Source organism: Lepidochelys olivacea (assembly GCF_965140295.1).
Source record: "Lepidochelys olivacea isolate rLepOli2 genome assembly, chromosome: 14".
Classification (NCBI taxonomy): domain Eukaryota; kingdom Metazoa; phylum Chordata; order Testudines; family Cheloniidae; genus Lepidochelys; species Lepidochelys olivacea.
This window is the reverse complement of record NC_140424.1, coordinates 41,011,483-41,035,566: the sequence shown is the minus strand read 5'-3', so window position 1 is coordinate 41,035,566 and position 24,084 is coordinate 41,011,483. Positions and strand designations below refer to the sequence as shown.

Genomic DNA, 24,084 nt, shown 5'->3' with positions numbered 1-24,084 from the left:
GGAGAAAGCTAAGGAAAAACGTAAGCAAAAGAAGGAGGAAGTAAGTATGTTGGCAGCCGCATTGCAGGTTCTCTTGGGGAATCAGCACTGGCAGGGACACGGGAATATAAGGGGGAGGGGACGCGGACGTGGGACAGGACGGGGAGGAGGCTGTGGTGGGACAAGGAACGGGAACTGTTATTATTGTAAGCAACCGGGGCACTGGAAGAAGGAATACCCCCTGCTTCCACGAGGGGCTCCTTGGCAGGATCAGCCGGTGACCGGTTCCTCCTTTCCCCCTAACGCTTCCCAGGACTTCGATAATCCCCAGTGACGAGAGGCAGAGATTTTGGGAGCCGTGGGAGAGTTGGAATGGAATCTTGGATTGCAGTCGCATATTTCCTTGTAAATTGTGGAACGGTTTGTACCCTTTTTGGTGGATACCGGAGCCACCCTTTCCACTTGAACTTTTGTTCCGGGCTCTCTTTCTAATACCAAGGTTTGGGTGCAGGATATTGAGGGCGACCCGTGCCCAGGTCCCCTATCCTGCCCCGTCCGTCTGGAGCTGGGTTCCTTAAAGTTGTCACAGAGATTTGTTGTTATGCCAGAAGGCCCCGCTAACCTTGGGTGAGACATGCTTAGCAAGCTGGGAGCCCACATATATTATGCCCACGAGGGGCTTCACATGTCCGTCCCGGACTCGGCGGTTGCTTCTCTTATGGCCTCACTAACCCCGATTCCCGATCTCCCCACAGAATTCTCCAGCGTCCCACCCAATTTGTGGAGCGTGAGTTCCACCGACGTGGGCCTCCTTCAATCAGCCACTCCAGTCAGTCTGCAGGTAAGGGATGGGCCGCCTCCCTCCGTAAAACAATATCCCTTGCCGAAGGAGACGGAGGAAGGTATTTCCCTTCTTATCTCTAGCTACTTAACCCAGGAGGTCTTGGTTCCATGCAGTTCTCCTTGCCCTGGGCAACACAGCATGGGGAGGAGGTGACCAGCCCTCAGTGGAGAAAGAAGTGGTTAGGGACTATTTAGAAAAGCTGGACGTGCACAAGTCCATGGGGCCGGATGCGTTGCATCCGAGAGCGCTAAAGCAGTTGGCGGCTGTGATTGCAGAGGCATTGGCCATTATCTTTGAAAACTCGTGGCAAACGGGGGAAGTCCCGGACGACTGGAAAAAGGCTAATGTAGTGCCAATCTTTAAAAAAGGGAAGAAGGAGGATCCTGGGAACTACAGGCCAGTCAGCCTCACCTCAGTCCCCAGAAAAATCATGGAGCAAGTCCTCAAGGAATCAATCCTGAAGCACTTAGACGAGAGAAAAGTGATCAGGAACAGTCAGCATGGATTCACCAAGGGAAGGTCATGCCTGACTAATCTAATCGCCTTCTATGATGAGATTACTGGTTCTGTGGATGAAGGGAAAGCAGTAGATGTATTGTTTCTTGACTTTAGCAAAGCTTTTGACACGGTCTCCCACAGTATTCTTGTCAGCAAGTTAAAGAAGTATGGGCTGGATGAATGCACTATAAGGTGGGTAGAAAGTTGGCTAGATTGTCGGGCTCAATGGGTAGTGATCAATGGCTCCATGTCTAGTTGGCAGCCAGTATCAAGAGGAGTGCCCCAAGGGTCAGTCCTGGGGCCGGTTTTGTTCAATATCTTCATAAATGATCTGGAGGATGGTGTGGAATTCACTCTCAGCAAATTTGCGGATGATACTAAACTAGGAGGAGTGGTAAATACGGTGGCAGGTAGAGATAGGATACAGAGGGACCTAGACAAATTGGAGGATTGGGCCAAAAGGAATCTGATGAGGTTCAACAAGGATAAGTGCAGGGTCCTGCACTTAGGATGGAAGAATCCAATGCACCGCTACAGACTAGGGACCGAATGACTAGGCAGCAGTTCTGCAGAAAAGGACCTAGGGGTGACAGTGGACGAGAAGCTGGATATGAGTCAGCAGTGTGCCCTTGTTGCCAAGAAGGTCAATGGCATTTTGGGATGTCTAAGTAGGGGCATAGCCAGCAGATCGAGGGTCGTGATCGTTCCCCTCTATTTGACATTGGTGAGGCCTCATCTGGAGTACTGTGTCCAGTTTTGGGCCCCACACTACAAGAAGGAGAGGCTGAGGGAGAGGCTGAGGGAACTGGGATTTAGACTGCAGAAGAGAAGAAGAGGGGAGATTTGATAGCTGCTTTCAACTCCCTGAAAGGTGGTTCCAAAGAGGATGGATCTAGACTATTCTCAGTGGTAGCGGATGACAGGACAAGGAGTAATGGTCTCAAGTTGCAGTGGGGAAGGTTTTGGTTGGATATTAGGAAAAACTTTTTCACTAGGAGGGTGGTGAAACACTGGAATGCGTTACCTCGGGAGGTGGTAGAATCTCCTTCCTTAGAAGTTTTTAAGGTCAGGCTTGACAATGCCCTGGCTGGAATGATTTAATTGGGGATCGGTCCTGTTTGAGCAGGGGGTTGGACTAGATGACCTCCTGAGGTCCCTTCCAACCCTGATATTCTATGATTCTATGCTTCTATGATTCTAATGCTCCTATCCTTCCTGTGAAAAAGTCAAAACCGGGCCCAGATGGGCGCCCAGTTTATTGGTTCGTTCAAGATCTGCGTGAGATAAATAGTTATGTTATAACCCCCCACCAAGTGGTCCCTGATCCGAGTACTATCCTGACACTGATTCCCCAGTCAGCCAGTGGTGTCCTATTGCAGTACCTAGGGGATCGCCCACGCCCCATAGCTTAGTATTCCCTACCTTAGGACCCGGTCATTCGGGGATCGGTCTCCTGTGTGTGGTCCATTGCCGCTGCAGCCCTTATGGTGGAACGGTCACGCCCTATTGTTCTGGGGCACCCTTTGCCTGTCTGGGTCCCCCACGAAGTTGAGGTTCTCTTAAAGCAGCATACAACGCAAGCGCTGTCTCCACAGTGGGCCCACAAATAGGAGCGGATTCTGCTGGATTCAACTATTGGGGTCTCGAGACTCCATCAGGACTTCTTGTTTTCTTGTTACTTGGACTTATATTTGTTGTCCTGTTTTGTGCGTGGTACACGGGAGGATGCAAATACTGATATGGGTGGCCTGTGAAATCCCCTCTCTATTCTCGAGTTCGGTACACGGATGGGAAAGCAACAACTTCCTGGATTTAACCCATGCTATAGCACAGGGGGTTAACCGAACACGGTGTTGGCTCTGTATTCATACCCCCACGTACATAGGTCAGGGAATCCCGTTGGTAAGGGAGCCTATCCCTCTCAACCGAACCCTCCTGGCCGGATTATGGACAGACACTCCATTTAACTGGAATGTTACAATCCAAACTTGGTCTATTGATATGGTGGCCCAGGGTAGTTATGTTTTATGTGTGTCATGACGTAAGAATTTCGAAAATACAGTTTTTGTGGGTAACTTTGTAGGGTCCAGTGATAGCACCCGCATTAGCTCTGGTGCGGCAAGTCCCCCCAAGTATTCCAGGGCGCCGTGGCCGGTCCCTGAGGGATCAGGCTGGTTCTGGTTGTGCAACCGCACGGCTTATAAGGTCCTCCCGGCAGGTTGGTGTGGTACATGCACCTTAGTACCCGCTGTTACAGTACACCAGGCCCTAGCCCAGGGGGAAATTGGGAACCTGGTATGGAGGAACCGACGAAATGTCCCATCAAATCCTCTCTCTGAACGGCCTACAGGCTTTCACTCCTTTGTTCGTTGGTTTTTGCCCTGGGTGTGGGTGAGTGAATTGGAAAAGGCTACAGTTAATATTTCTGCAGCCTTAGAATTAATGGCAAATGCCACTGCAGACGCCTTGTCTACCCTTCAAATGGAGGTGACTCAGTTATCTCAGCCCACACTGCAGAACCCCTTAGCCTTAGACTATCTCCTTGCAAACCGGGGGTGGGGGGGTGGGGGGGTTGTGCTCTTGTTAACTCAAGCTGTTGTGTCTTTGTGAATCAACACAGCAGGGTAGAAGTCGATATCCACACCCTTATGCAGCAGGCCACCTCACTTCACCGTGTCACCCTTGACGACACCAGTACCGGATTCCACCACACGCTCCTCTCTCCACACCTCACCTCCAGGCTGCCAGACTTGGGGGCTTGGGGAAGGCGTATTTTGTACCTCCTTCTTATGGCTGGTTCTCTTTTTGTATTACTTTTGTATACCTACAATGCTGTAGTATGAGCTGCCGGCAAATTTTAATCTTGCATCGAGGTTATTCTGCCCTCATATAGTTTACTGACGTATATAACAAAAGGAAGGACTGTCAGGGGCAATCAACCGAGTTAGCATATGTGACTCCATTTTGGGTTTCCTGTCGGCCATTAACTAGAAGCGAGCACATCACATACCAAGGGAGGAGGATCCTTCAGGGTGGACAGCTGGACAGTTTCAAGATAAGGGAAACAAAGGAGACAGGAACCAGCCGACATGCCTGAAATAGCTGCTAATTCAGCGTTTTTGCAGCGGGAAGGTGGCTGCAGGGGACTGGTGATAGATAAGGAGAAGGCCTGTTTATTGGGTTAGGCCTCCCCCACCCCACCCCCCGCCCCGAGGCACACAGGCAGGATGTTTTGCCAACAGTATATAATCTTTGTGTAACCTGTAATCGGGGTCCCGCTCTGCTTAAGAGAACGGTACCACGCTCGAGCGTAATAAACCTACAAACGCTGAGACACTCTGCAGTCTGTCTTTATTTGGTTGCCTCAGCCTAGAAACGAGCTGTACGTGTCCTAACTGGAATAATTCGTAACAGTTGCTGTGAAATATGAAGGGAAGTTGTCGGGATTCCTGTCCCCATCCCCAGCTCAGAGCTCTGCTTGCCGACTCAGCCTGTGGCCGGCAGGCATGTGAGAAATGAGAAGACCCTCCCCTTCTCCCTGTGCTGCGGGGACAAGGAGCTCTCACCGTCTCCCAGCCCCTGGAGCCTCCTGGCCGCTCTGAGCAGGTGCCTGTGGGATTCTGCTACTCTGGCCTTCACTCTTTTCTTTCTTTGCCATGATTAGTGGGACTGTGGCAGGGGCAGCAGGTGCTGAGCGGGGGACTCTTGTTGCTTCAGATGCCGGTGACCTTGGAGGAGGTGGCTGTGTATTTCACCCAGGGGCAGGGGGCTCTGCTGGACCCCGCTCAGCATCTGATGTGTTCTGACCAGTGTTCCCTCAGTTTTTACGTCCAAGTGTGGAATGAATTTGGTTCTACGCACCAGTATGTGACACATCATCTCCATATTGGCGCACAGAACAAAATTCATGGGGTGGGGGTGGGGGTGGGGCCGAGGGATTTGGAGTGTGCGAACTGGCTCAGGACTGGGACAGGGATGAGGTGAAGGGGGTGAGGGCTCTGGATTCAGGTGTGGGCTCTGGGGTGGGGCTGCGGATCTGGAGGTTGATGTGTGAGAGGGGGTTCAGGGCTGGGACAGAGGGATGGGGTGCGGAGGGGTGAGTGCCCTGGCTAGGCATGTGGGGGTTGGGACTGGGGATGAGGGGTTTGGGGTTCAGACTGCAGTGGAGAGAGGACTCCCCCAGCCCTCTCTCACCACAGCAGTTTGGGGCCAGGTCAGAGGCAGCTCTCCCCAGCCACGGCGGCTCCTGTGGTCCTGGGCCGGGCTGAGGGAGGGGTTTCTCTCCCCAGCAGCTCCAGTGGACCTGGGCCAAACCTGGGGAGGGGCTCCTCTCCCTGCCTGCCTCCACTGCCCTCCATAGCCTGCAGTTCAGCTGCGTAGCCTGCCAGGAACACAGTTTCTGACCCCCGACCTCCCGTTAGCAGAGTGATTGCTAGTCCCTGAGTTCCCCCTTTGGGGCCAGGTTGTCTCATTCGCAGATAGTCAAGCATTTACTCTTTCTACATTTTATCCCTTATGGGCCAGAATTAACCAGATGCTAAAAAGGCGGGAGAAGGGACAGTAAAATGTGGAGTTTTCGCTTCTGTGCTATTTCAGGGCAACGGGGTGAGTGCGAGAGAGTCCCTCCTTCCCCTCTCACTGTCATGCTCCTCTCTCCACACAGCAGCCTCTGTCCCAGCCATGGAAAGTTTAACCTGCCTCCGTTCTATCCCTCCATCTCCCACGGTGTCACGTACCACCCTGTCCCTGGCTCTCCATGCTTAGGAGTCACAGCTTTGATGTCTATGATCTTAGTCAGACTCCGGAGGGCTGGAGAAGGAAGTGTCACAGACCTGGAATTGGCAGGGAAATCTCAATGAACTTCAAAGCACAGTTGGACTTTCAGATCTTATAGTCCCGTTTCCATCTATTGGTAAAATTACTTCCCAGCTTTTTCTAGGTTTGGTCCAGATCATTTGTAGATGGGAAGGTTGTTTTCTCTTTCGTTCTCTTTCTTTTATGATGATGCTAAAACTTTTGTAACTAATACAGCCGAATAATGAGGCGAGAAGTGAAGCCGGTTTAGCCACTTGAGAAGAAAATGGGTAAATTTCTTCCCCTGATTTTGAGTCTTAAAGGATTCTCTGAGATTTCCACCAACAGGAAGAAAGGGGTAAACAAAGAAACTTACAATTCATCTGTAGCACAGTGTGTAGCTCACTGATGCCACGGACTTCCCTGACCCCATGACCCAGCAAAGACTTTTCAAGTATAAAGGATCCAAGTACAAGAAGCGGGGAAAGGGGTTCTGACCCCATGTCTACTCAGGGCAGCAAGATCCCTTGAAAGACAACAGGAGCATCATTGAGCTGGGGAAGTGGTCCGAGCTGGAAGGCTTTCCAATGAGCATGGACTGCTGAAAGCTTTTGGGTGAGAGAAATCCTTTTGCTTGTAAGGGTACGTCAACACTCCAAACTTTAGTTGACCTGTATTTGGCTGACTTATAACCACTCCAGTAATGACTGAGGTAGATGATGTCCACACTGTCCTCCTTGGGTCGGTGGGGTGCGTCCTCACCAGGAGCACTTCCACTGACGGAGGAGGGGCAATGTGGGGAACTGAGAGCCCGCTCTGCCAACCAATGAATTCTTTCCTGCTGGTCAGAACTGAGTCTAACCCACCTGTCCCCTGGTTCCTTCCTCCACCATCGGAAAGCAGAACTTGTCCCTGACGCGTTCCCAGCACTTCTGGCACAGTGGGTACTGTTAGAGTAAAGTCGAGTTACTGCAGGTGGGGAGGCACTGGGTCATCACTCGCATCAGAGCCGACTCAGCCGGGGCTGCCTCCTACCTGCACTGGGCAGCTGCAGCTCCCAGCCCCGGCTCCACAGACAAGCCCTTCCTGACCTAGGCAGGGAAGGGGGAAAGAGAAGTGGAGGGCGGGTAGACCCTTGGAGGAAGAGATGGAGTTGGAGCAGGGCCTTGGAGGGAAGAGGTGGGGCAGGGATGGGACCTTGGGGGGAAGAGGCGGGGCAGGGGAGGTTGCAGCACTCCGACTTGAGTGTCCATTTTTAAAATATTTCCAAATTGGCAACCCGAGTCGCTAGCTGAGAGGTTGTGAAAATTTTTAGCAAACATAGAAATACCCTTTTTCACAGCAGCGGATTTACTAACTACCAATAAAGAAACTATGATTTTCATGTTTATAGGAGTAAGGGGATTGTTGGCCCCTTACTGAACCTTAATGGGTTGGCCATTAGTTAGGCCTTCTCCGAACACCAAAAGAAAGGGGAAGGGCCAATGAGAAATGAAGACCCTGAGACTGACAAGGGTGGGGGCGGGAGCGGAGGGGAGGCAATGCTGTAGGTCAGCCTGATTGACAGGGCAGGCAGGCCAATGAGCGAGTCAGCATCCGGAGTTCTCTCCTTTGTGTCAGCTGGGGCTGGCTGGGGGAGAGCAGAGCAGGGGGGGCTAAGGAGAGAGGAGGGCTGGGCTGGGCTGGAGGCAGAGGGAAACTGGAGCAGCCGGGAGCAGTGAGCGAAGGGGACCCTGGGCAAAGGGCCCAGGGCAAGGAGAGGCCCTCAGCCAAGAGGCCTTGCAGGCCAGACTGGGTGGGGGATCATAACCCTGACAGGAAGAGGCTGACGCTAGGAAGAAGGGTCCTACTACCTAGAGCCTGAGGGCGTGTGGCCAACACCAGAGTAAGTGTCCAACCCTGGGCATGCCTGCAGCACAGTCAGGGTCTGGGCAGGAGGCCTGGGACGTGGGAGGGACAGACTGTGAAGTGCCCTGGCATTCCAGAGAGGGTTGTTTGGGGTTCCCCCGCACAGAGCGGGGTGACATGTTTTCCTTTCATCTTTCCCACTTTTCTCTTTATTTTTATATTACTTGCTGTTTAATAAATTGTATTTGTGCTTAACTCTGTGCAATGATGAAGGAAGCATCCAGAGTGGAGAGAACACCCCACAATGGGGACAGCTGTCCTGAGTGATCACAAGACTGGGGGTCCAGCGCCTCAGGAGCCCTGGGCCCAGCCTTGGGGTTAGGGGTCCAGAGTGGAAGCGGGCGGGCGGGGGGGGGGACGGGTCCTCGAGGTTATGCAGGCGTCTGGGTAAAGGACTCAGATCCTTTTGCTAGCCAGTATTCCCCCCTCTTGCCTCTGTGCATATTGATTGGTTTCTAGTAAAGTTAATTGGGATTATAGGGGCAAGTGTGAGAGCGGGCACCAGCGAGAGCTGCTGGCTACACTCTGAGGCCACCAAATTTGGTGGTGAGAACCCCTGGGCAAGATGCTCATGATGGTCCCTTGTGCCTTGGAGCCTGTGAGTGTAACAGGAGCCGGGCACAGGGATGCTGATCCTTCGGTGAGTTGATCGCTAGGACCCAGGAGCGGCTGGGGGGCGGCTCTGGGGGGAGCGATCGCGGGGCTCAGGCCCGGCCCAGGAAGTGACTCGCAGCCGCTGCGGGGACTCTGGCTCCCGGCGAGATCCCCGAGCCCCGGCGGCTGGTGCTGGGAGCCCGGATCCCGGAGCCCGGGCTGCAGCCGGGAGAGGGGAACCTCCAGCCGGGCCCTGCCCGCTGCTCCCCGGGAGCCTCTCCCAGGGCAGAGCCCCCAGCCCGGCCAGGGCCCCTTCCCGGCCCGGCCCCTGCCCCGGGGGGCCCCGCTCGGGGGGAAGGTAAGAGAGACCCTTCCATCCCCCCTTGCAGCGGGCCCCCCCCCCCGGTCATATCTGGGCTGCTGGGGGAGGAGGATAAAGAGGGGCCGGAGGCGGGTGCAGGGGATGCCGGGGGCAGGCTGGGATGGGGGCAGGGGTGCACGGAAGGGAAGATGGGGCAATGGAGGAGGATCGGGGGACTGTGGGGCTGAGGGGAGCGAGGTCGGGAATGGGGGAAGACGTGAGTGGGGGGCACAGCGAGGGAAAGGGGGGATGTGGGGAGGCGGGCGGAGAGAAGCTCTTCTCAGCTTTGGGAGTGATCAGGGGACTAACCCCTCAGGGTGCAGAAGCTACACGGAAAAAAACCCAAACCCCCCTTAACCCCCCCCCCCCCGACACACACACCCCGCTCTGAGTGTATTATTGTCAGACACCCCTGTGGTGGTGGGGTCTGTGTGCCCTGAGTGTTGGGGGCTGCCCAGGGCCCTGGTCTGATTTCTCTGTAGGGTTCAGATCTCAGCCACACCAGAGTCAGACCGGAGTCACTGCTGTCTCAGGCAGGGGGGTGCGCGGATGGGCCAATTGGGTTAAGCCTCTTCCTGCCTGTCCCTGGGGGCTGCCGGGGGAGTCCAGGGCAGCTCAATCTTCAGGTGATGCCACCAGAGGTCTGCAGGTATTGTTAAGGCAGAGGGGTTTACACTGCAATGGGGGGAAATCTCCCAAAGTGGCCCTTTTGGTTCCTCTCTTTTCTTTAGCATTTGGCTCAGAGATGCTGTTACTGGGAGGATCTGAAGAGTCTGGGGGGAATCGGGGTGAGACACGGACAGAAGCCCCTTTTGTAACCTCCCTCTCGCCCCGACAGGCTGAGGAATCAGGACCACGTTTCACCAAAGATCGGCCAGTCTTCCAGGAGACAGAGAAGGGAAATGGCTGTGTTGGAGCCAGCTCAGGTAGGGGATTTTCAGGGAGCTGCTGGGCGGGGAAGGGAGGAGAGAGGGTTTGATAAACCTACTGATTTACTAAGTAGGCCCATTGTGGCAAGGAAAGGGGAAGGGGACATTCCCCCATTTCTCAGGCAGGATATAACCACCTCGGCAGGGCTGGGAACATTTTCCAGGCTCCCAGCGCTGGATCCTGAACCCACTTGCCTGGGGCTGCTGTGAAATACGAAGGGAAGCTGTCAGGATTCCTGTCCCTGTCCCCAGCTCAGAGGCGTGTGGGAAATGAGAAGATCCTGGCGTGCTCCGTGTGCTGGGGCAGACAGGGAGCTCTCACCCGCTCCGCCTCCTGAAGCCTCCTGGCTGCTCTGAGCAGGGTGTGGGTGGGATTCTGCTACTCTGGCCCTCCCACAGCTTCATGTTTTTTTTTCCTTTCCCATGAGTAGTTGGATTGTGGCTGGGGCAGCAGGTGCTGAGTGGGGGACTCTTGGTGTTTCAGATGCCGGTGACCTTCGAGGAGGTGGCTATTTATTTCACCCAGGGGCAGGGGGATCTGCTGGACCCCACTCAGAGAGCCCTCTACAAGGACATCATGCAGGAGAACTACGAGATGGTGACCTCGCTGGGTAAGGGATTCCCGTCCCCTCAGTTATTAGAAGCTGTGGGGTCTACGTGTCTTAATGTGGTGAGGTTTTTCCCTGGTCAGTTAGAGCAGAGGCGAATGGGTTCCATAATGCACAGCTGCCATGTGAGAAATACATGCATTTCGGTGCCCTCTCCACTGGGACACGGGAGTCAAAACTCAATGGACAAGCTAAACCATCCCCACCCCTCCAGCTTTCAAAGGGGCATAAATCCGCATTGTTTTTTCTTGTCTCTATTGTTTCTTGGCTGCACATACAATCTCTGTTCATCTCCCTCCTTGGGAATAGCTCCAGGCATGGGGAGAACTCTGGGCTCTGCAGGTTTAGAAAGAGGCAGGCTGAAGTCGAGACCTGTGTGTGAGTCAGCAAGGCCCCCAGAGCGCACAGATCCTGGGAACGCCTAGTGAGGGTGTAGTAATAATTCAACTCACCTCCCCAGACAATGTCCTCTGCATAAGGGGGCTCAGTGACCCTGTTCCCATCCTCTTGGATTCCACCTTCCTCCAGCAGAGCACAGGGACAGGTTCCACTCACGGAACGTCCTTTGTGACAAATCCTCCACCAATGGTCCATGCACCCTGATCTGGACTCATTTCACCTTCTGCACAGGATTTCCCATTCCCAAACCTGAGCTTATCGCCCGGCTGGAACGAGGGGAAGAGCTGTGGGTGTCCGACCTCCAGGATTTCAAGGACAGAAGGCTTCGGAGATGCACCAGCAAAGGTGAGGACTGACAGAGAAACCATCTAGGGAACAAAGGAAAAAGTTGAGAATCCCAAAATATGATATGAGTAACGCCCTCAGTTCTTCTTCATCTCACCGAGAGCAGGGCTATGGTCAGCAGATTTTGCTCACGCCATTCCACCCTTCCCGTCTCTCCTTCCTTGTAAGCGTTTGGGTGGGATGTGGAGGCAGAATCCAATTGCTCAGTCTTTGTGTTGGCTTTTCCCTCAGTGCTATTCCTCTTTCTCCCCAGCACAATGACTCCTCTCTGGATTGTGTCTCTCCCAGCAGGTGCTGAGCGAGGGAGTGAGAAGAAGGAGGGGAATCATCATGAGGCAGTTCCTGGGGAAGTGGAACCACAGGGGACCTTTTTGGGAAGAGCTGAAGGGAATTTTTCCCCTTGCTGGAATCAGGGAGAAGCCTGGAGAAATTGGCACAGGTCAGAGAGGCTTCTGATAAACCAACCCAGGAAGAAAGTGGATGAATCTCTTAACGGTGGGGGTGGAGACAAGAATCCCAGAGAGCAGCAGACAAATCCCAAGGAAGAGACACCCTGGCACTGCCTTGAGTGTGGGAAAGGATTCATTGTGAGATCACAACTTGTTACACATCAGACAGTCCATATGGGAGAGAAACCATTTCAATGCTTGGACAGTGGGGAAAGCTTCAATAAGCGCACAGATCTCAATGACCATGGGAGAAGCCACACTGTAGACAAGCCCATTCAATGCATTGAATGCGGGAAATGTTTCAGTTCAAAGTCAGCACTAAATTCACATGAGAAAAGCCACACAGAAGAGAGACCCCACAAGTGCTTGGACTGTGGGAAAAGTTTCAAGCAGAAATCAGACCTTGTTCGTCATCAGGCAATCCACACAGGAGAGAGACCCCACAAGTGCTTGCACTGTGGAAAAAGTTTCAAGTGGAAATCAGACCTTGTTCATCATCAGGCAATCCACACAGGACAGAGACCCCACAAGTGCTTGGATTGTGGGAAAAGTTTCACAGCGAGGTCAAACCTTCTTAAACATAAAACAATTCACAAAGGAGAAAGATCCCATAAGTGCTTGGACTGTGGGAAAAGTTTCATGCAGAAATCTTACCTTCTTAAACATAAAAGAATTCACAAAGGAGAAAAACCCCACAAGTGCTTGGACTGTGGGAAAAGTTTCACATGGCGGTCACACCTTGTTAATCATCAGGCAATCCACACAGGAGAGAGACCCCACAAGTGCTTGGACTGTGGGAAAAGTTTCAAGCAGAGGTCAGTACTTGTAAAACATCGGGCAGTCCACACAGGAGAGAGACCCCACAAGTGCTTTGATTGTGGGAAACGTTTCAAGCAGAGGTCAGACCTTGTTAAACATCAGGCAATCCACACAGGAGAAAGACCCCACAAGTGCTTGGACTGTGGGAAAAGTTTCAGATGGAGGTCAGACCTTGTTAAACATCAGGCAATCCACACAGGAGAAAGACCCCACAAGTGCTTGGACTGTGGGAAAAGTTTCACTTGGAAATCAGCCCTTGGTAATCATCAGAAAATCCATACAGGAGAGAGACCCCATAAATGCTTGGACTGTGGGAAAAGTTTCACAGAGAGGTCAACCCTTGTTAAACATCAGGCAATCCACACAGGAGAAAGATCCCATAAGTGCTTGGACTGTGGGAAAAGTTTCAAGCGGAAGTCACACTTTGTTAATCATCAGGCAATGCACACAAGAGGAAGACCCCATAAGTGCTTGGACTGTGGGAAAAGTTTCACATGGCGGTCACACCTTGTTAATCATCAGGCAATCCACACAGGAGAAAGACCCCACAAGTGCTTGGACTGTGGGAAAAGTTTCACTTGGAAATCAGCCCTTGGTTATCATCAGAAAATCCATACAGGAGAGAGACCCCACAAGTGCTTGGAGTGTGGGAAAAGTTTCATACGGACATCAGACCTCGTTAAACATGGAGGAATCCACAGAAGATGTAAACTTCTGTGACACATGGCAAGAAAAGGTTAAGCAACTTGTATGTAATTGACTCAGATTCAACTTTTAGACAGAGATTTTAAAAGTGTTTCCACCTTCATTAAGCTAGAGTTTGAAATGTAAACATGTTAAAGACTTGGAAGAGGGGTAACTGTCGTGGTCTATATTTAGCTATATCTTTTTAGAGGTTAACAATTTATGCAAAGGGTTCCTGTATTTTGTTAATTCAGAGATTATACCCATCGCCCATGTCACCTGCCCAATTCCAGCTCCCTCTCCTTGAAATCACTGGGGTTAGGGGCTGAAGGATGGAGGGAATGTTTATAGCTGAAATCACCAAAATGTGTTTTGCAAGGTGGCCATATATGTGCTTGTGAGGGTGGGGCGTAAATGACCACACACACAAAGAAGGTGGGGCCAATGAAACACATTTGAGAACCACTGGTCTACACTCTTATGGTCACCACGATTACAAAAGGATAAGTCTTCTCCAAAGTATGTCTTGTGAAGTATCAGTCACCCTTACTTCTGTGCTGCTGCTGGAGGCCTTCAGAGCCGGGCGCATCGCCAGCAGCGACTCTGCCTTTAGAGCTGGGTGGCCATATATGTGCTTGTGAGGGCGGGGGCGGAAATGACGACACACACAAAGAAGGGGGGGGCCAATGAAACACTTTTGAGAACCACTGGTCTACACTCTTATGGTCACCACGATTACAGAAGGATAAATCTTCTCCAAAGTATGTCTTGTGAAGTATGCTAGGAAAAGTCATCGCCTGCTGAATATTATTGTCCTGTTAAAATGTGTCGATCAGCACTCTCCATGGAGCTCTGAGAGTTTGCTGTATGTTTGTTACATGCTGGAAAGCTGGAAAACGCCCACAGACTCACTCTTTAGAGACAATGGTACCTGCAGACCAGCTAGGTGCTAAGTGGCCATTAATTGCTTAGCTGGCCATTCACCAGCTGTGGAGCTGTGAACAAGAGAGTTACAATTCACCAGAAGGATGGCTGGACCCTCACTTTGGCCACAGACTGATTGTTGCCTGCCCCCTGGCTGGAGCTTGAACCTCAAAGAAGAGAATGGTATAAAAGCAGAAGGGAGAATTGCCTCCATTTTCACCTCTCCTCTCCCATCTTTACAGAAGTCAAGGATATGCCTTGAAAGGCCACCGGGGCCTTGGACTGGGGAGGACGCACCAAGGCAGGAAGGAAATCTGTCCTGGGTACTAAGAACTAACTAGTTTTGACCTTTCACATCTTTCTCCCTTGTGATCCCTGAAAACCTCCTTGTTCCAGTTAATAAACCGATTTTAGTGTTTTGTCTGGACCTGTGTGTTTTCCTTGAAGTGTTTGGGGGATTTGACTTGAGAGAACAAGGCTTTGGCCTAATCTGATCCCTTTGTGGGGGGGGGATGACCCACTAATTATTGAGTTTGTCCAGCACAGTGAACAGACTGAGCAGTTTAAGATGCAGATTCCCGGGGTGCAAGGCTGGGAGTAGAAAACTGGCTGATGTTGCTGTCTTGTTTAGTAACTTCATGAGTGTCTTGCTAGTCACACTCAGTACAGTGCAGCCAGGAGTGAGTTTGAATGCCAGTGGCTGTGTGTGAGCAGAGCGTGGAGGGGTTTGTTGTTTACACAGCGATGCAGCAGGGTGGATTTGATTTAAATCACTAGTCTGGAAGACTCGATTTAATCATGGTATTCTACAGAAAAGTACATTCTTGGTTTTTATAATCTTAATAGATCATAGAATCCTAGAATATCAGGGTTGGAAGGGACCTCAGGAGGTCATCTAGTCCAACCCCCTGCTCAAAGCAGAACCGATCCCCAATTAAATCGTCCCAGCCAGGGCTTTGTCAAGCCTGACCTTAAAAACTCCTAAGGAAGGAGATTCCACCACCTCCCTAGGTAACGCAGTCCAGTGTTTCACCACCCTCCTAGTGAAAAAGTTTTTCCTAATATCCAACCTAAACCTCCCCCACTGCAACTTGAGACCATTACTCCTTGTTCTGTCATCCACTCCCACCGAGAATAGTCTAGATCCATCCTCTTTGGAACCACCTTTCAGGTAGTTGAAAGCAGCTATCAAATCTCCCCTCATTCTTCTCTTCTGTAGACTAAATAATCCCAGATCCCTCAGCCTCTCCTCATAAGTCATGTGTTCCAGTCCCCTAATCATTTTTGTTGCCCTCCGCTGGATTCTCTGCAATATTTCCACATCCTTCTTGCAGTGTGGGGCCCAAAACTGGACACAGTACTCCAGATGAGGCCTCACCAATGTCGAATAGAGGGGAACGATCACGTCCCTCGATCTGCTGCCAATGCCCCTACTTATACATCCCAAAATGCCATTGGCCTTCTTGGCAACAAGGGCACACTGCTGACTCATATCCAGCTTCTCATCCACTGTCACCCCCAGATCCTTTTCCGCAGAACTGCTGCCTAGTCATTCGGTCCCTACTCTGTAGCAGTGCATTGGATTCTTCCATCCTAAGTGCAGGACCCTGCACTTATCCTTGTTGAACCTCATCAGATTTCTTTTGGCCCAATCCTCTAATTTGTCTAGGTCCCTCTGTGTCCTATCCCTTCCTGCCACCGTATTTACCACTCCTCCTAGTTTAGTATCATCCGCAAATTTGCTGAGAATGCAATCCACACCATCCTCCAGATCATTTATGAAGATATTGAACAAAACCGGCCCCAGGACCGATCCTTGGGGCACTCCACTTGATAACCGGCTGCCAACTAGACATGGAGCCATTGATCACTCCCCGTTGAGCCTGACAATCTAGCCAATTTTCTACCCACCTTATAGTGCATTCGTCCAGCCCATACTTCTTTAACTTGCAGACAAGAATACTCTGGGAGACCATGTCAAAAGCTTTACTAAAGCCAAGGAACACTACGTCCACTGCTTTCCCTTCATCCACAGAACCAGTTATCTCGTCATAGGAAAGTTGTAGGAAAGGTGCGTGGCAGCCTCCTGTTCATAATTATTAGGGGAAATTAAGCTAGTTAGCATATGTGACTCCATTTTGGGTTTCCTCTCGGCCATTAACTAGAAGCGAGCACACCACGTACCAAGGAAGGAAGGAAGGATCCTTCAGGGTGGACAGCTGGACAGTTTCAAGAGAAGGGAAACAAAGGAGACAGGAACCAGCCGACATGCCTGAAATAGCTGCTAATTTAGCGTTTTTGCAGGGGGAAGGTGGCTGCAGGGGATTGGTGATAGATAAGGAGAAGGCCTGTTTTTTGGGTTAGGCCCCCCGAGGCACACAGGCAGGATGTTTTGCCAACAGTATAGAATCTTTGTGTAACCTGCAATCGGGGTCCCGCTCTGCTTAACGGAGCGGTGCCACGCTCGAGCGTAAGAAACCTACAAACTCTGAGACACTCTGCAGTCTGTCTTTATTTGGTTGCCTCAGCCTAGAAACAAACTGTACATGTCCTAACTGGAATAATTCGTAACAGTTTGGGACTCTAGGCTTGCCCTCGTAAGCGAAGCCGCACTCCTTCCCTCAGACAACTCCAGCCGGCACCAGGTGAGTTCACCTTCAAGAACTCGGAGGAACGGGCGTGTGGGCCGTCGCTTAGGCGATAAGGTGGCACCTGAGGCGTTCTTTTGGTAGCCCTAGAATGGGCTCTGGGCAGAGTGTGAGCAGGGGAACCCCTTTGGCTGAGATTCTCGGGAATTGGAAAAATATTTCTGGCACCCCTGGGTTAGGTGAAAGGAGAGCTGTAATTTTGTATAAAGTCGAGTGGCCAGCGCTGACTATTCAGACGCCCTTTGGATGGCCACCCGACGGAACTTTTGCACAGGATGAATTAACCTGCCTTAGACAACAGCTGGAGGACAAGCATCCAGCTGAAATGGATTATTGGTATGTATGGGATAATTGGGCATACGCCTGAGATAAGGGGCGCCCCTCAACTTTGGGCTCTGGTACCAGATCTAAGGTTTGCATGCCGCTTGCAGGTTCCGCTCCGCCCTATGCTGCTTTCCCTCCTCCGTCTCTTCCCGCTACTCCTCCTCCTGTTGCCCCTCTATAGCCGCCTGTAACCCTACCCCCTGTTGCGCTTCAAGTGCCCGATACAACAACCCGTTGCGACGAGCAATGACCGTGTCACTATGGTCACGTCCACCGCCCTTTTGGGCCTGGGGACCTGGTCACCTGGCAGTCACAGATGCCGAGGTTCGCGATGATCCGGAAAGAGTCCTACAGACTATCCGTTCAGTCCTTACGGCATTTAACCCTAACTGGGCAGACGTCCAGGCTATTTTGCAAACCCTATTTACCCCTGACGAGAAGTATTCTATTCTAGACGCCAATCGGCGTTGGGCGGGGGACGCTGAGAATCGCACCCCTTGGCCCGAAGCCGATCCAGGTTGGGATCCTAACGACCTCAATGGCCGGGCCAGCCTCTCAGCTGCCCGGGAAGGGCTCCTGGAGAGCATCCGTAGGGCGGGTAGTAAGACGGCAAATTGGTCAAAAATTAGAGAGTGCCAGCAAGACCTAAACGAGCATCCGTCTGCATGTTTGGCCAGCTTGTTTAAGCAGGTTAGAATGTATGGGGGAGGGGTGGAGCCAGAAGCCGAGGTTAGCCGCATGATGATGGTCTCTTACTTTGTCGATCAAGCGGCGCCGGACATAAAGAAGTATTTAACTAAACATGTTCCCGATTGGCCAGGGAAAGCCCTAAGCGAAGTAGTTCGCCTGGTCACTTTTGTGTTTAATGGTAGGGACGAGGAGAAAGCTAAGGAAAAACGTAAGCAAAAGAAGGAGGAAGTAAGTATGTTGGCAGCCGCATTGCAGGTTCTCTTGGGGAATCAGCACTGGCAGGGACACGGGAATATAAGGGGGAGGGGACGCGGACGTGGGACAGGACGGGGAGGAGGCTGTGGTGGGACAAGGAACGGGAACTGTTATTATTGTAAGCAACCGGGGCACTGGAAGAAGGAATACCCCCTGCTTCCACGAGGGGCTCCTTGGCAGGATCAGCCGGTGACCGGTTCCTCCTTTCCCCCTAACGCTTCCCAGGACTTCGATAATCCCCAGTGACGAGAGGCAGAGATTTTGGGAGCCGTGGGAGAGTTGGAATGGAATCTTGGATTGCAGTCGCATATTTCCTTGTAAATTGTGGAACGGTTTGTACCCTTTTTGGTGGATACCGGAGCCACCCTTTCCACTTGAACTTTTGTTCCGGGCTCTCTTTCTAATACCAAGGTTTGGGTGCAGGATATTGAGGGCGACCCGTGCCCAGGTCCCCTATCCTGCCCCGTCCGTCTGGAGCTGGGTTCCTTAAAGTTGTCACAGAGATTTGTTGTTATGCCAGAAGGCCCCGCTAACCTTGGGTGAGACATGCTTAGCAAGCTGGGAGCCCACATATATTATGCCCACGAGGGGCTTCACATGTCCGTCCCGGACTCGGCGGTTGCTTCTCTTATGGCCTCACTAACCCCGATTCCCGATCTCCCCACAGAATTCTCCAGCGTCCCACCCAATTTGTGGAGCGTGAGTTCCACCGACGTGGGCCTCCTTCAATCAGCCACTCCAGTCAGTCTGCAGGTAAGGGATGGGCCGCCTCCCTCCGTAAAACAATATCCCTTGCCGAAGGAGACGGAGGAAGGTATTTCCCTTCTTATCTCTAGCTACTTAACCCAGGAGGTCTTGGTTCCATGCAGTTCTCCTTGCCCTGGGCAACACAGCATGGGGAGGAGGTGACCAGCCCTCAGTGGAGAAAGAAGTGGTTAGGGACTATTTAGAAAAGCTGGACGTGCACAAGTCCATGGGGCCGGATGCGTTGCATCCGAGAGCGCTAAAGCAGTTGGCGGCTGTGATTGCAGAGGCATTGGCCATTATCTTTGAAAACTCGTGGCAAACGGGGGAAGTCCCGGACGACTGGAAAAAGGCTAATGTAGTGCCAATCTTTAAAAAAGGGAAGAAGGAGGATCCTGGGAACTACAGGCCAGTCAGCCTCACCTCAGTCCCCAGAAAAATCATGGAGCAAGTCCTCAAGGAATCAATCCTGAAGCACTTAGACAAGAGAAAAGTGATCAGGAACAGTCAGCATGGATTCACCAAGGGAAGGTCATGCCTGACTAATCTAATCGCCTTCTATGATGAGATTACTGGTTCTGTGGATGAAGGGAAAGCAGTAGATGTATTGTTTCTTGACTTTAGCAAAGCTTTTGACACGGTCTCCCACAGTATTCTTGTCAGCAAGTTAAAGAAGTATGGGCTGGATGAATGCACTATAAGGTGGGTAGAAAGTTGGCTAGATTGTCGGGCTCAATGGGTAGTGATCAATGGCTCCATGTCTAGTTGGCAGCCAGTATCAAGAGGAGTGCCCCAAGGGTCAGTCCTGGGGCCGGTTTTGTTCAATATCTTCATAAATGATCTGGAGGATGGTGTGGAATTCACTCTCAGCAAATTTGCGGATGATACTAAACTAGGAGGAGTGGTAAATACGGTGGCAGGTAGAGATAGGATACAGAGGGACCTAGACAAATTGGAGGATTGGGCCAAAAGGAATCTGATGAGGTTCAACAAGGATAAGTGCAGGGTCCTGCACTTAGGATGGAAGAATCCAATGCACCGCTACAGACTAGGGACCGAATGACTAGGCAGCAGTTCTGCAGAAAAGGACCTAGGGGTGACAGTGGACGAGAAGCTGGATATGAGTCAGCAGTGTGCCCTTGTTGCCAAGAAGGTCAATGGCATTTTGGGATGTCTAAGTAGGGGCATAGCCAGCAGATCGAGGGTCGTGATCGTTCCCCTCTATTTGACATTGGTGAGGCCTCATCTGGAGTACTGTGTCCAGTTTTGGGCCCCACACTACAAGAAGGAGAGGCTGAGGGAGAGGCTGAGGGAACTGGGATTTAGACTGCAGAAGAGAAGAAGAGGGGAGATTTGATAGCTGCTTTCAACTCCCTGAAAGGTGGTTCCAAAGAGGATGGATCTAGACTATTCTCAGTGGTAGCGGATGACAGGACAAGGAGTAATGGTCTCAAGTTGCAGTGGGGAAGGTTTTGGTTGGATATTAGGAAAAACTTTTTCACTAGGAGGGTGGTGAAACACTGGAATGCGTTACCTCGGGAGGTGGTAGAATCTCCTTCCTTAGAAGTTTTTAAGGTCAGGCTTGACAATGCCCTGGCTGGAATGATTTAATTGGGGATCGGTCCTGTTTGAGCAGGGGGTTGGACTAGATGACCTCCTGAGGTCCCTTCCAACCCTGATATTCTATGATTCTATGCTTCTATGATTCTAATGCTCCTATCCTTCCTGTGAAAAAGTCAAAACCGGGCCCAGATGGGCGCCCAGTTTATTGGTTCGTTCAAGATCTGCGTGAGATAAATAGTTATGTTATAACCCCCCACCAAGTGGTCCCTGATCCGAGTACTATCCTGACACTGATTCCCCAGTCAGCCAGTGGTGTCCTATTGCAGTACCTAGGGGATCGCCCACGCCCCATAGCTTAGTATTCCCTACCTTAGGACCCGGTCATTCGGGGATCGGTCTCCTGTGTGTGGTCCATTGCCGCTGCAGCCCTTATGGTGGAACGGTCACGCCCTATTGTTCTGGGGCACCCTTTGCCTGTCTGGGTCCCCCACGAAGTTGAGGTTCTCTTAAAGCAGCATACAACGCAAGCGCTGTCTCCACAGTGGGCCCACAAATAGGAGCGGATTCTGCTGGATTCAACTATTGGGGTCTCGAGACTCCATCAGGACTTCTTGTTTTCTTGTTACTTGGACTTATATTTGTTGTCCTGTTTTGTGCGTGGTACACGGGAGGATGCAAATACTGATATGGGTGGCCTGTGAAATCCCCTCTCTATTCTCGAGTTCGGTACACGGATGGGAAAGCAACAACTTCCTGGATTTAACCCATGCTATAGCACAGGGGGTTAACCGAACACGGTGTTGGCTCTGTATTCATACCCCCACGTACATAGGTCAGGGAATCCCGTTGGTAAGGGAGCCTATCCCTCTCAACCGAACCCTCCTGGCCGGATTATGGACAGACACTCCATTTAACTGGAATGTTACAATCCAAACTTGGTCTATTGATATGGTGGCCCAGGGTAGTTATGTTTTATGTGTGTCATGACGTAAGAATTTCGAAAATACAGTTTTTGTGGGTAACTTTGTAGGGTCCAGTGATAGCACCCGCATTAGCTCTGGTGCGGCAAGTCCCCCCAAGTATTCCAGGGCGCCGTGGCCGGTCCCTGAGGGATCAGGCTGGTTCTGGTTGTGCAACCGCACGGCTTATAAGGTCCTCCCGGCAGGTTGGTGTGGTACATGCACCTTAGTACCCGCTGTTACAGTACACCAGGCCCTAGCCCAGGGGGAAATTGGGAACCTGGTATGGAGGAACCGACGAAATGTCCCATCAAATCCTCTCTCTGAACGGCCTACAGGCTTTCACTCCTTTGTTCGTTGGTTTTTGCCCTGGGTGTGGGTGAGTGAATTGGAAAAGGCTACAGTTAATATTTCTGCAGCTTTAGAATTAATGGCAAATGCCACTGCAGACGCCTTGTCTACCCTTCAAATGGAGGTGACTCAGTTATCTCAGCCCACACTGCAGAACCCCTTAGCCTTAGACTATCTCCTTGCAAACCGGGGGTGGGGGGGTGGGGGGGTTGTGCTCTTGTTAACTCAAGCTGTTGTGTCTTTGTGAATCAACACAGCAGGGTAGAAGTCGATATCCACACCCTTATGCAGCAGGCCACCTCACTTCACCGTGTCACCCTTGACGACACCAGTACCGGATTCCACCACACGCTCCTCTCTCCACACCTCACCTCCAGGCTGCCAGACTTGGGGGCTTGGGGAAGGCGTATTTTGTACCTCCTTCTTATGGCTGGTTCTCTTTTTGTATTACTTTTGTATACCTACAATGCTGTAGTATGAGCTGCCGGCAAATTTTAATCTTGCATCGAGGTTATTCTGCCCTCATATAGTTTACTGACGTATATAACAAAAGGAAGGACTGTCAGGGGCAATCAACCGAGTTAGCATATGTGACTCCATTTTGGGTTTCCTGTCGGCCATTAACTAGAAGCGAGCACATCACATACCAAGGGAGGAGGATCCTTCAGGGTGGACAGCTGGACAGTTTCAAGATAAGGGAAACAAAGGAGACAGGAACCAGCCGACATGCCTGAAATAGCTGCTAATTCAGCGTTTTTGCAGCGGGAAGGTGGCTGCAGGGGACTGGTGATAGATAAGGAGAAGGCCTGTTTATTGGGTTAGGCCTCCCCCACCCCACCCCCCGCCCCGAGGCACACAGGCAGGATGTTTTGCCAACAGTATATAATCTTTGTGTAACCTGTAATCGGGGTCCCGCTCTGCTTAAGAGAACGGTACCACGCTCGAGCGTAATAAACCTACAAACGCTGAGACACTCTGCAGTCTGTCTTTATTTGGTTGCCTCAGCCTAGAAACGAGCTGTACGTGTCCTAACTGGAATAATTCGTAACAGTTGCTGTGAAATATGAAGGGAAGTTGTCGGGATTCCTGTCCCCATCCCCAGCTCAGAGCTCTGCTTGCCGACTCAGCCTGTGGCCGGCAGGCATGTGAGAAATGAGAAGACCCTCCCCTTCTCCCTGTGCTGCGGGGACAAGGAGCTCTCACCGTCTCCCAGCCCCTGGAGCCTCCTGGCCGCTCTGAGCAGGTGCCTGTGGGATTCTGCTACTCTGGCCTTCACTCTTTTCTTTCTTTGCCATGATTAGTGGGACTGTGGCAGGGGCAGCAGGTGCTGAGCGGGGGACTCTTGTTGTTTCAGATGCCGGTGACCTTGGAGGAGGTGGCTGTGTATTTCACCCAGGGGCAGGGGGCTCTGCTGGACCCCGCTCAGCATCTGATGTGTTCTGACCAGTGTTCCCTCAGTTTTTACGTCCAAGTGTGGAATGAATTTGGTTCTACGCACCAGTATGTGACACATCATCTCCATATTGGCGCACAGAACAAAATTCATGGGGTGGGGGTGGGGGTGGGGCCGAGGGATTTGGAGTGTGCGAACTGGCTCAGGACTGGGACAGGGATGAGGTGAAGGGGGTGAGGGCTCTGGATTCAGGTGTGGGCTCTGGGGTGGGGCTGCGGATCTGGAGGTTGATGTGTGAGAGGGGGTTCAGGGCTGGGACAGAGGGATGGGGTGCGGAGGGGTGAGTGCCCTGGCTAGGCATGTGGGGGTTGGGACTGGGGATGAGGGGTTTGGGGTTCAGACTGCAGTGGAGAGAGGACTCCCCCAGCCCTCTCTCACCACAGCAGTTTGGGGCCAGGTCAGAGGCAGCTCTCCCCAGCCACGGCGGCTCCTGTGGTCCTGGGCCGGGCTGAGGGAGGGGTTTCTCTCCCCAGCAGCTCCAGTGGACCTGGGCCAAACCTGGGGAGGGGCTCCTCTCCCTGCCTGCCTCCACTGCCCTCCATAGCCTGCAGTTCAGCTGCGTAGCCTGCCAGGAACACAGTTTCTGACCCCCGACCTCCCGTTAGCAGAGTGATTGCTAGTCCCTGAGTTCCCCCTTTGGGGCCAGGTTGTCTCATTCGCAGATAGTCAAGCATTTACTCTTTCTACATTTTATCCCTTATGGGCCAGAATTAACCAGATGCTAAAAAGGCGGGAGAAGGGACAGTAAAATGTGGAGTTTTCGCTTCTGTGCTATTTCAGGGCAACGGGGTGAGTGCGAGAGAGTCCCTCCTTCCCCTCTCACTGTCATGCTCCTCTCTCCACACAGCAGCCTCTGTCCCAGCCATGGAAAGTTTAACCTGCCTCCGTTCTATCCCTCCATCTCCCACGGTGTCACGTACCACCCTGTCCCTGGCTCTCCATGCTTAGGAGTCACAGCTTTG

General features: G+C 52.0%; 1 protein-coding gene across 2 annotated transcripts; it reads left to right on the top strand.

Annotated features, from left to right (window-relative positions):
* Positions 1–10,392: 10,392 nt before the first annotated feature.
* Positions 10,393–22,640, top strand: LOC311530840 (uncharacterized protein). 2 transcript variants are annotated; one of them, XR_014714097.1, is made up of 2 exons: positions 10,393–10,518; positions 18,720–22,640. XR_014714097.1 is itself a non-coding variant. In XM_084647787.1 (2 exons), exon 2 carries the CDS (start codon positions 11,517–11,519, stop codon positions 13,245–13,247), a length of 1,731 nt encoding a protein of 576 aa, XP_084503913.1. In that variant the 5' UTR covers positions 10,393–10,518; positions 11,146–11,516; the 3' UTR covers positions 13,248–14,554. The 2 variants fall into 2 exon arrangements, 1 of the variants encoding a protein (XP_084503913.1); XM_084647787.1 differs by lacking the exon at positions 18,720–22,640 and adding an exon at positions 11,146–14,554.
* Positions 22,641–24,084: the final 1,444 nt, after the last annotated feature.